The 12,465-nt window shown below is 45.1% G+C and overlaps 1 protein-coding gene across 3 annotated transcripts in view; it reads right to left on the bottom strand.

Annotated features, from left to right (window-relative positions):
- Nucleotides 1-12,465, bottom strand: part of LOC137334864 (E3 ubiquitin-protein ligase TRIM33-like) — a 124,163-nt gene that overhangs the window by 12,216 nt on the left and 99,482 nt on the right. For 2 of the 3 annotated variants that reach the window (XM_067999901.1, XM_067999902.1), the window contains exons 11-15: nt 12,125-12,313; nt 6,823-6,958; nt 5,646-5,718; nt 3,910-4,081; nt 633-967 (exon numbers count right to left, since the gene is read on the bottom strand). In XM_067999901.1, the coding sequence (XP_067856002.1) occupies nt 633-967; nt 3,910-4,081; nt 5,646-5,718; nt 6,823-6,958; nt 12,125-12,313 (905 nt within the window). The remainder of the gene's footprint in view (nt 1-632; nt 968-3,909; nt 4,082-5,645; nt 5,719-6,822; nt 6,959-12,124; nt 12,314-12,465) is intronic. The other variant, XM_067999903.1, reaches the window with a different exon arrangement.

The raw sequence follows: 12,465 nt of genomic DNA, 5'->3' as shown, positions 1-12,465 counted from the left end.
CAGAACAGGCTAATCGGCCTGGGTCTGTGCTGGTGATTATGCTCCACAAGAGCCTCTGGCCTCCTTACTTCATCTCACTCTATCAGCATATCATATTATAAACAAATGGCACGCTCCCACTCTGCCTCACCATCAATGCGAGTGGAAATGTCGCCCTTCCTCACACTGCAACAGGATCTCTGACTCACTTTGTTTCTCTGAATGGTTTGAAACTAGCTGAAGAGCGAGTTTTTAGAAGTTATATTAGGTAAATTATTATACTTGAACCATTGTTCAGTGCATAATTGTTTTATTGCCGAGGGAGAGAGAGATGCCGAGGTTTTGATGTAACCTGTGGGACCAGCGGGGGGGACGGGGGGGGTGACGCGGACCGGAGGGCATAACTTGTCCAGGGAACAGACTGACTGATTGGAGAAAAGCAGCACTCGGCCCAATGGAAATAAGAATCGAGAGGTGTAGTACGGCGGCTGATCAGATATCGCCCGTTTTACACTATTGTCCAAAGTCAAAATTACTACACTTGGACAAAGAAAGAAACACAGACAGGTGATTATAACCTTTAAAAGCCTTTTTAAAACCCATCTTTTCAAGCAGTCTTTCGGTCACCAGATTAGGAGGCGCCAAATCCTTACCTTGGAAAGCTGAGGAGAGTCGGCACGTGGCAATCGAGGTGAAACACTTTGGGGCACTTCTCGCAGCAGAGCAGATCGCCCCCGTTCTGACAGACTGCACACCAGTCCTCGTTTGGATCATCCTCTTTGCTGTTGTCTCCTCCGGCCCGCGCCGGCTTGTGAGAGGCGCTGGTCGGCTGGGACCGCCCGTCGTGGGGGGCTATGGTATGGGAGGAGGGGGACGCCGTGCTATCTGGAGGATCCACTTTGGCCATGCCGTCTTGGTGCCCGTCCATCTGCCTGTCCCTCACCAACATACTGGACAGGAGAGGTGTGGTATTCTGTTGGCTAGTTAGCTGCAGGGGAGAGAAAATAACGGATGCTGTCAAGGGAGCAGAACATAGCGGCAGAACTGAGCCCAAAATGAACTTTCACGAGGATGGACCAATGAATTACCTTACAGGGTCCCAGAGGACCCTGGGTCACCTACACCCAACTCCTAATGTTGCACAGCAACGTGGCTGACTCTTAACTGCCCTCTGGAGTGGCCTAGCAAGCCACTCAAGTTTTATCAAATTGTTACAAAGATGGAATGCAGCGGTTCAAGAAGGCAGCCCACCGAGCACCTTCGAAGGGGCAACTAGGGATGGGCAATAAATGCTGACGATGCCCACATCCCGAGAATTAATTTTTAAAAACTTGCCATCTGCAGTCAGGACAATTGGTTAATGCAGTGGCTGGAGATTTTCATTCAACAGCAGTGACCCTTGGGATCCTGCCTGACATATTGTAAGGTATACTGTCCAGTTAGGAAAGGTTCTGCAGAAAGATTGTCAACCATCTTTCACACCAGGATCATTGGTCTTCGAGCAATTGGATCCCCCGTGTGACACACAGGGTTCCTGGGCCCACGAGAAACCAGCCTGCCGCACTCAGGCCTCCTCCCTCACATTCTGAACGACTAACCCCCACCCCCCCCCCGCCCCCATTCAAAGATGCTTCCCTTGCTCCTGTATCTAGTTTACAGAAGAACATTTCTCCCCCTCTTGACCATACTGCTCCTCCACGCTGCCAGGAGAGGTGGCCCACAGACCTCAATTAGAGTCAACAAAGCATCACACACAGTTCAAGAAATCTGGTTACATGAACAAATCTGATGATGCAGCTTACGTGAAGCGAGAGACGACAATTGCACAGGAATACCATCACCACCAAGTTCCCCTTCCAAGTCACACACCGTTCTGACTTGGACATATATCGGCCACTCCTTCATCGTCGCTGGGTCAAAATCCTGGAACTCCCTTCCTAACAAGCACTGTGGGAGAACCTTCACCACACGGACTGCAGCGGTTCAAGAAGGCGGCTCACCACCACCTTCGAGGGCAACTAGGGATGGGCCATAAATGCCGGTTTTGGCAGCGACGCCCATATCCTGAGAATGAATAATTTTTTTAAAAAGCCAATTCTTGAAGAACTCTCACCGGTGAATCAGATTTCCCATTCCCTCCCCCTCTATGTGAGCACTGACTGAAGCTACATGTTTTCCCATTCCCTACCCCTCTATGTGAGCACTGACTGAAGCTACATGTTTTCATTTTGTAACTTGGCTTTCAGAGGACATGCCTACTTTGAGTTGAACAATAAGAGTGACACTGGGGTTGCCCCAATGTCATCAACACAACAGCCAAATTGCGCACAGCAAGGTCTCACAAACAGCAATGAGATAATTGACCACTTTTTTTAAAAAAAAGCAGATTATCTGATGTTGGTTGAGGGATAAATATTGGGCTTCTCTGTTCCTCTTTGAATAGTGCCATGGGGTCTTTCACATTCACCTGAGGGGAGAGTCGGGGCCCTGGTTTAAAATCTCATCCGAAAGACGGCGCCTCCGACAGTGCAGTGTGATACTGTACGGATGCTTATTATGAGACTTTACTATTTCAACAGAGGCTGGTGTTAAAATACCAGGCAAAGGAATTTCATACGAACATGGTTACCATTTGTAGGCCAATGTCGTTTGGCATAATTTCACCCCATTGGACCCAGTGGAGACCAGCGAGAGGGGAAAAAAGTTATGAGGGCCAATTTTCCCGGCCTTCGCCCTGGGGGAATGGTATTCCCTGAGCACAAAGTTGGGCCTTCGTCTACTGCGGGACCATATAGCAGAGAGGGGCATTAATGACTGGGACTGGAATTCCCGGACTTCTGGGCTTGGACAGGAGCAGCACCTTTCTGGTGCCCTGCACAGGGACAGGAAAATCGGACGAATACGCACAAAATTTAATGAGCTTTCATCCTTTTCATGAGCAATAATTAAAAAGAACATGTTCAAGATGAAAATTTGCTTTTGATTTTTGTTGATTAACAACTTGTATATCGATTTGAACGGAGAGGAGGAGGAGGAGGTTCGCTGTCGAGGACGATTTTCATGACTTCCCCTGGGGCAATCGGATTCCTAGTGGCAGGAAACTGGAGTGAAGGGATTTGAAGAGAGGATGGTGGGAGAGGTCAGCACAGAGCTGGGTGGCAGTGATGCGTTTCAGGACAGAGGAGAGGAAAGGGAGATTAGAAGTGGAGATGGAGGGGACACAGAGGAGAGGGGGGGCATCTTCAGGAGGGGGCCAACGATGGCAGTTTTGAAGGAGAAGGGGAACAGCCAATATGCAAAAGAGCGCCATTAACAATGTCAGCAGGCATTAGACCAAGATGGTGAGGTTGAGGGATGACAGTGGATGGGGGAGTTGATGTGTACGGAGAGGTTAAGTGAAAGAAAATGACTTGCATTTATGTAGCGTCTTTCACGACCTCAGGAAGACCCAAAGCGCTTTACAGCCAATTAAGTACTTTTTGAATTGTAGTCACTGTTGTAATGTAGGAAACGCAGCAGCCAATTTGCGCACAGCAAGATCCCACAAACAGCAATGTGATAATGACCAGATGTCAGTTACACGCCAGTCAGTGGAAAGCTACACATTACCCAAAAGGGACGTTTGTTCCCTACACAAGAATTGCAAGTCGAAAAAAGACCAAAGGTCCATCCAGTTCGCCTTCTATCATCCTGGGAGTCGCATCATGCAATGATAATTGAGTTGTTGACTAATCATAGCAATCAATCTCCATCAATTAGTCTACAACAGACCCAGACATGAGGTAAGGAAAACCCCTCGTGGTGGAGAGATTTGGGAACCAGAGGTTCAAAGTCACCTGATTATCTTTGCAACAGCTGCAGAAGTCATTGGAAAATTCAACATTAGGAATTTAACAGTGTTAGCTGGACTTTTAAGAGGCTCAAACTAACCACATGAGGATCCGTGATTTCTTCCCCAGGCTCTTGCTTCACCACAATGATGGGAAAATCGCACAGGTCACTCTCTGAAATGGGCTCTTGCTTGATTTTAATTGGTTCTAGACGAACAACTGGGGCCATCTGCTGAAACTCAGGTCTCGATAGTCTGCTTGATGAGGTACAACTGAAAGAACAAGATTAGTTCAGCATATCCCCTTTAAGGACAGATATTAATATATGAGCTTTTACATTCAGGCTCTGGTTAAGATTAACTTAATACAGTTCAGCTACTAACCAAGCAGTTTGCTTTAGGGAGGAGTTGAATGACTAAATTCAAATACAAACATGCTGTGTGATTTGATAAGTGTCTGACTGGCAGCTCTGAATTTCACAGTTATTTACATAAATACTTGGCTCTTACTGTTTCCGGGGTTATTTATCAACCTGCGCTTTTTCAAGTCACTAATTTTGCTTTGGATTCTTTGAAGAGAGGTTGTATGATTGGAGTCTCCGAAGAGAAGATAAGACAGACAACTTTCTGCTATTGGTGAGGGAAGGATTTTAAAAAACTACTTAAAAAAAAAATCAATATATAAATAGCTTTACCATTAGAGTTCATTTATTATTTTCTATTTATGAGGAGCTAGTGATAACTACTTGAATTACATATACATGTTATACTTCTATTGTTACTTGCTTGTTCTATTACTACTCAATAAAACTCTTTGAAATTTAAAGTCTAAAGTACGATCTTGGGTAGTGTTACTTTGCAGCATCCCGAAGACGAGGAGGATCCCGAAACCGAATTGGACAGAATCACTAGCTCAAGCAATCCAAGTACAAGGTCCGGTGTTCGTTATCCCGGACAAACGATGAAGCTCACCTAGATATTAGTGCAAGAGGAAGCACTTTTGAGGGCGTAGGGAATTAGGATCACTTACAAGACTAGTCTGGAAGACTGAAGCTTAAAAAAAAAAGTATATTTTCCTGGACCCCTCCCCATGCCACTGGCCAGGCCTCACACACAGCGGACAGTTTAACAGAGAACCACGGGCGCATGGCCAGCTGATTTTCCAATAGCTTTGAATCCTGCATTTTCTGACACTGAAAAGGGAATGCTTACTACTAGGCCCAAGGCTCACACATTCCAGAGGTGAAAGGTCAGCGCGCTAACCCAAAGTGCCATTATTATGAAACCAGTATCTGCAGACCCTCGGTGGGGTGCGCTAAGGGAACCTAGGAATTCTACAAAGTAATGAGGTTTGTGTGTGTCTGTCTGTCTGAGGCCAGGCTCCGAGTACAGTGTCTTGGGAACTCTGCATTTGCAAGAAAGGCCATCTTTCTCACACCTCCTCAAAGCATTTTGCACCCAATGAATTTGTTTTGAAGTGTTGTGAGTTATTTTTGAAGTGTAGTCACTGTCGATATTTTGTCTTTACTCGAATGATTGTTTCTTTTGTTGGATACTATAAAAAACTATTTCTGCAACGGCGACACTGCTTCCCTTTAGAGAGCAGACACTATCTTTTGTAAGTTAGGACAGGGTCTCTCAGAGCATCTAGGTATTTGCAAGGCTCCCCAGGGGCTATGTCACTATTTCTGTCCCAGGGATGTGTCTGCGTGCGAGAGAAAAAGAGGAGGGAGAAAGAGAAAGAGAGAAAATAAAGAATAAGAAAACGAGATCAGCATGTTCAGATGATGTTTAGGAAAGGGTTCATTATTAAGCAGTCTGATCTACCAGGCCTCACCTCCCTCTGCTGCCGCTGCTGGAGGTGCTGGATGTGCGGCCTGGAACATGGACACTGGTGACGGTCACTGACCCTAGGAAACAAGAGAAAGTACATCAGGCTACAAACAACACCGAGAGCCCGATACATATCGAACCCTTGGAGGAACTGGCACACCTTCTGCAGTGCTTGCGATTCGTACATGGCTGTGTGTTGGCAGGCTATTGCACAGTGAGGGCATCCCAACCAAACCTGGTCTCATCCTCACCGAATGTCCAATTTCATGCTGTGGGCCCAGTTGAAGCTACCCAAATATATTACATTAAATATAGCGAAATTCTTAACGGCAACAGATAGCGGAGGCTTTTCATCCCATCAGTCCGGGCTGGCTCGGGATGCAGTTCCCAGAAGCCATCCCACCTGGTGCTACCTGCAAGAGGAATTGGTGGCTTCATTCAGTTACTGGACACCTGCCCAGGTCACAGGTAGACGTCAATCCACTGGGGCACACCTCTCTGCAGGAGCTCAGCTCAGTGTATGTCCTGGGATCTCCAAAACTATTTAAAAACAAACCGGGGGGGGGGGGGCACAATGATGTCACACTCGGACAGTCGCCTGTTTTAGCAATCCTACTGCGGTCAGTGCTGCTCCAAGCTATCCTTTCTCAATCCTCCAAAGATAGAAATATCCTCTTGCTCCCCATAACATTGCCTCTTTCTCCTAACTTCCCCAGGCCCTCAACATAAGAAATAGGAGGAGTAGGCTAACTGGCCCCTCGAGCCTGCTCCGCCATTTAATAAGGTCATGGCTGATCTTTGACCTCAACTCCACTTTCCCGCCCTATCCCCATATCCCTTGATTCCCCTAGAGTCCAAAAATCCATCAATCTCAAAACTGCGGAACTCCTCACCTTCCTCAGTCTTTTTCCTGCAAGTCTCCAGGTTTTGAAACAAAAACTTGGCGTCACCTAATCATTACTACTTCATTAAACCTCACCGCCCAATCTTGGTGGCCCTTTGCCACGGTTTCACAAAATAAAGGGCTCGACTACCCACCCATAACTAACGGTCTGAAATTTACCCCCATCTCCACAGGTCCCCAGTTTTAGTGGCGGGCACTGGTTTTCAAAGTACATCATCGAGCTCTATTCTGTCAATGCCTCATGCCAGCAAGAGGTTTAACTGCACTGCTGAGTTACCTGTATGTCCAGGAGAGGGGACAGAAGGGCCAGGAGAAGGGTTCGTGCTGGTTGCCGAAGGTTTTGCTGGGATACAATTGCCATTCCTCTCTCTGTTCAATAAACTTTCCAGCAATACTGTCCCTGCATCATCCAGCTGCAGTTTGAAGGAAACAAAACATACTGTTTCAGCACTCGTTTCCAAGTATTATAAATAGTCACATTATGCACCAGTTGACCGATTAATGAACTTGACTCAGCTATAAAAGACTTGGGATGAGATTGGTAAAATGGACGATAAGGAACCGGCAGAGAGACTGTCCTCAGAGAGTCAACAGAAAAAAAATCGGGCGGGTTGTAAAACAGGCGGCCAATTTGCTATCGCCCATTTTGCGCTACTGCCGAAGACCAGTTTTACCCCCGTCTTTCGGGTGAGACGTTAAACCGAGGCCCCATCTGCCCTCTCAGGTCAACGTAAAAGATCCCATGCCACTATTTCAAAGAGAGGGGGAGTTCTCCCCGGTGTTCTGGCCCATATTATCCCTCAACCAACAACACAAACAGATTATCTGGTCATTTATCATATTGCTGTTTGTGGGATCTTGCTGTGCACAAATTGGCTGCCACGTTTCCTACATTACAACAGTGACTACACTTCAAAAGTAATTCATTGGCTGTAAAATGCTTTGGGACATCCTGAGGTCATGAAAGGCACTATAAAAATGCAAGTCTTTATTTCTTTCTTTCATCGTTTAAATGGCAAACTTGAATAATTCTCCATCCCTTTTTAAAGTAGGTGAAAGTTCATAGATGCTCTGAATAAGGATTATGATTTAAATTCTACTGTGGAATGAGGGTTGAATCTGGAGAGCTTTTATGCTGACGCCATTAATCAGGCCATAATGATGGAAAGTATAACACACATCAAAACCACGTTAACAAGTGGCTGCACCAGAGAGAGTAAGGGTTGAAACATATTGGTGAATTTTCAACATGTAAGGAAGCCACTTAACTCATAGACAAAGCTCTCCACTCTAAATTAATTTCCCTCCTCTTTCCACCCACCTTGAGAAGCTAATTTTGGTCACAGCTGAGATTAAACCACTGATCTTCTGACTCCTGACTAAGTCAAGTATTGTATATATTAACACCCAAGCATTTACCCACTGAACTATCCAAGGAAGAGGTTCATCATATTGGGGGCGGGAGGGGGAGAGAAAAAGAGAGTGTTCATTACATTTGATTTGTGTCCGATTACATTGAGTCCATAGCACAGAAACAGGCCATTCGGCCCGACTGGTCTATGCCAGCGTTTATGTCCACACAAGCCTCCTCCCTCCCTACTTCATCTACCCCTATCAGCAAACCTATCAATTCCTTTCTTCTTTGTGCGCTTATCGAGCTTCCCCTTAAATGCATCTATGCTATTTGCCTCAATTAGAGATTAGAGTGGGTGGTAGATGGAAAATCTTCCCTTCCCCAGCCGAAGTATCTTGATAAGAACCAATCACCTCAAATTTAAAATTCTCATCCTTGTTTTCAAATCCCTCCATGGCCTTGCCCCTCCCTATCTCAGTAACTTCCTCCAGCCCTACAACCCTCTGAGAATTGAAATATGGCCTTGTGCATCCCTGATTTCCTTTGCCCCTCCATTGGCGGTTGTGCCTTCAGTTGCCTAGGCCCTAATCTCTGGAATTCCATCTCTCTCTCTCTCTCTTTTTTAAGACGCTCCTTAAAACTAACCTCTTTGACCAAGGAAGGGCATTCAAATTAGAGCTCCCTGGGTGACTAAAGATATAGGGCCGGAAATTGCTCATAATATAAATGGTGAGCCTAACAGAGGTCTCCGTAATTAATGGGCAAATCAAAGAGCAAGTTCCAGTGACCGCACATATGCAGTCAAACGCAGAAATCCGGAACTTGCTCTTCGTGATTACCTGCTGATCTGACAGCTTCACATTAAGAGATATCACAGGCTGGAATCAACGGACCAGCGCCAACCTGCTCTCCTGCCCAGCTGGAAACTAACTAATCTCGCCAGAAAAAAGGTACAGAGCTATAGCAGGTCTAAACTACCTTTTAACGGAGTGGTAAGTGTTGATGACTGCCAAACAACCTCTTTAGCTCTGAAAATTAACTTTTAAAAATATGGAGTCTCATTACTCCTAATTTTAAGAGTTTTTGGACATTTAAAAAAAATTAATTAAAAAAACAAATTTTTTTTACTTTTTCTTTGTCTCTTTTATCTCAGTCTTTTAATTTTACCCTCTCTTTATTTCGCTTTCTCTATCTGATTTTATAGTACATTTACTAGTCTTGTCTGACACTTCCTGGTTCTCACAACGTGGCTTGCTTCAAGCTGATTAGTGGAGGGGACCGAGAGATCCTTTCCCTGCTGACACAGCCCGGGAAAGAACACCACAGCTTTTTGAACTGGAATTTGAAGTAAATCGCTGCCAAAATTAATGCGGTAACTTCGTGACTCAGTTCAAACCTAAAGAGCGGTGAGCACTACTGGTTCACCACTCAGAGCAATTTCTGGGCCAAAGAGATTAAAATGAAACAGAAAAAGGAGGCTTGTGACTAATGTAAGTCTCATAATACAATAGAGAACCAGGCTTAATACAGGAAGTATAAAGAGACAAAGAGAGAGGAGTATAAGAATAGATTAGCGGCTGACATAAAAGAAACCCAAAAGTCTTTTATAAACATATAAATAGTAAAAGGGTAGTCAAAGGCAGGGTGGGGCCGATTAGGGACAAAAAAGGAGAGCTTCTCGTGGAGGCAGAGGTACTAAACGAGTACTTTGCATCGGTCTTCACTAGAGAAAAGGATATTGCCAACGTAGCAGTAAAGGAGGAGGTAGGAGTGATATTGGATAGGATAAAAATAGATAAAGAGGAGGTACTTAAAAGATTGGCAGTACTCAAAGTAGAAAAGTCATCCTAGGTTACTAAAGGAAGTAAGGGTGGAAATTGTGGAGGCTCTGACCACAATCTTCCAATCCTCCTTAGGTATGGGGGCCAGAGGACTGGAGGATTGCAAATGTTACACCCCCTGTTCAAAAAAGGGAAGAGGGATAAACCGGGCAATTACAGGCTAACATCGGTGGTGGGGAAATTTTGAGAGACAATAATCCAGGATAAAATTAATTGGCACTTGGAAAAGTATGGGCTAATAAATGAAAGTCAGCACGGATTTGTTAAAGGAAAATCGTGTTTGACTAACTTGTTTGAGTTCTTTGATGAAGTAACAGACAGGGTTGATGAGGGTAGTGCGGTTAATGTGTATATGGACTTTCAAAAAGCATTTGATAATGTACCAGATAACAGACTTGTTAGCAAAATTAAAGCCCATGGGATTAAAGGGACAGTGGCAACATGGATATAAAATTGGCTAAGGGACAGAAAGCAAAGAGTAGTGGTGAACGGTTGTTTTTCAGACTGGAGGGAAGTATACAGTGGTGTTCCCCAGGGATCGCGAATAGAACCACTGCTCTTTTTGGGTATACAGGGTATAATTGCAAATTTGCAGAGGACAATACTCGGAAATGTCGTAAACAATGTGGAGTATGGTACCAGACTTCAGGAGGACATAGACAGACTGGTGAAATGGGCAGACACGTAGCAGATAAAATTTAATGCAGAGAAGTGTGAAGTGATGCATTTTGGTAAGAAGAATGAGGAAAGACAAAATAAACTAAATGGTACAATTTTAAAGTGGGTGCAAGAACAGAGAGACCTGGGGGTATATGTACATAAATGTTTGAAGGTGGCAGGACAAGTGGAGAAGGCTCTTAAAAAAGCAAACGGGATCATTGGCTTAAAGCAAGGAAGTGATGCTAAACCTTTATAAAATACTGGTTGGGCCCCAGCTGGAGTATTGTGACCAATTCTGGGCATCACACTTTAGGAAAGATGTCAAGGCCTGAGAGAGGGTGCAGAAGAGATTTACTAGAATGGTATCAGGGATGGGGGATTTCAGTTATATGGAGAGATTGGAGAAGCTGGGGTTGCAGAGAAAGTTATGGGGAGATTTAATAGGCATTCAAAATTATTAATGGTTTTGATGGAGTAAATAAGGAGAAACTGTTTCCAGTGGCAGAAAGGTCAGTAACCAGAGGACACAGATTTAAGGTGATTGGCAAAAAAGCCAGAGGTGAAACGAGGACATTTTTTTTTAATGCAGCGAGTTGTTATGATCTGGAATGCACTGCCTGAAAGGGTGGTGGAAACAGATTCAATAGTAAACTTCAAAAAGGAATTTAATAAATGCATGAAGGGAAAAAATTTACAGGGCTATGGGGAAAGAGCAGGGGAGTGGGACTAATTGGATAGCTCTTTCAAAGAGCCGGCACAGGCATAATGGGCCGAATGGCCTCCTTCTGTGCTGTATCATACCTGTCCTAATATCTCCATATGTGGCTCGGTGTCAAATTTTATTTGATAACGCTCCTGTGAAGCGTCTTGGGTCATTTTACTCTGTTATAACGCTATATAAATGCAAGTTGTTTTTGAAGTGCTGACAACTTTCATGGCACCCCCAATTCAGGACTCCCCTCAGAGCTACGCCATTCCACACCTGCTAACCAATTTTTTCCCCCGTTACTGATTGTGTTTAAACTGTCCTGGCTCATCACTTGACTGCTCCCCTCAGAATCTCTCTCTTGCTGCATGCATGCGGATAAAGCCCATAAGGCACACAGTGAAAGAATGAGTTGTACATCGTGTTGCTTTGTGTTATGTCACTAATGTTGTGCCTTGTGTGATGTTATGCAGACCGACGCGGCGGACATTTTGCGCTCAGCATCAGGTCACAAACAACCATGAGATGGGTCACTGTTAATTTGTTGGTGAGTGGAATGTTGGCCAGGATACCAGTTGAATGGCCTGCTTTGCTTCACGCAGTGCTATAGGATCTTTAACATCCACCTGAACCAATGGGACAGGCAAACAGGGCCTCGGTTTAAGTCTCATCCAAAGGACACCACCTCCGACAATGTAGCACTCCCTTGGTGCTGCACTGGAGTGAGCGTCTAGGTTAACGAGTTCAACTGCTGGTCGGCTGGGATTGAGCATGTAAAGCTTTTTCTGTACTCAGAGGTGGATGCTGTTGTACAAAATGTGTTCACCTGACTCACCTGAATAAGTAAAATGGGAGCAACGTCCAGCGGACTGGGGGATACCATTGAGTGTTCAGCAATGCAACAAACTTTTAAAAATTTTCTTTAAATTCTTACCCCCGCCCCCCCCCCCCCCACAACCTGTACCTTGGCAAAGGGTTGGCTCACCCTGCCCCTGTGTTCTGCTGTGTTTGTTTTTACCTGAATTGGAGGAATATTGGGAAGACAGGATAGATGTTCAGGGTTGGTAACTGATGGGAGCAGCTCGGTCATTGGAATCGGGTTTTTGGAGGCAAATCCGTCACTTGCAGTCAAAAAGACCATGGAAGGATAAGAGGGGGTTGTAGTGCTGGCTACTGGGAAGGGTCTTGAGTTTCCAGGAATGCAGTGCTGAGGAAAATGGGGCAAAAAAGGTAACAGTGATAAAGCACAGTGATGGCCTCAAGTAACTAATTTACAGACTGATAAGTGTCAGCTGGGCTCAGTATGCAGCACCCTCGCTTCTGGGTCAAGCTCTACGCCTTGAACTCATTGCCTAGACG

The sequence above is a fragment of the Heptranchias perlo genome, chromosome 18 (genome assembly GCF_035084215.1).
Source record: "Heptranchias perlo isolate sHepPer1 chromosome 18, sHepPer1.hap1, whole genome shotgun sequence".
Classification (NCBI taxonomy): Eukaryota; Metazoa; Chordata; class Chondrichthyes; order Hexanchiformes; family Hexanchidae; genus Heptranchias; species Heptranchias perlo.
The sequence above is the reverse complement of the archived record's forward strand: the minus strand, read 5'-3'. Positions and strand labels throughout refer to the sequence as shown.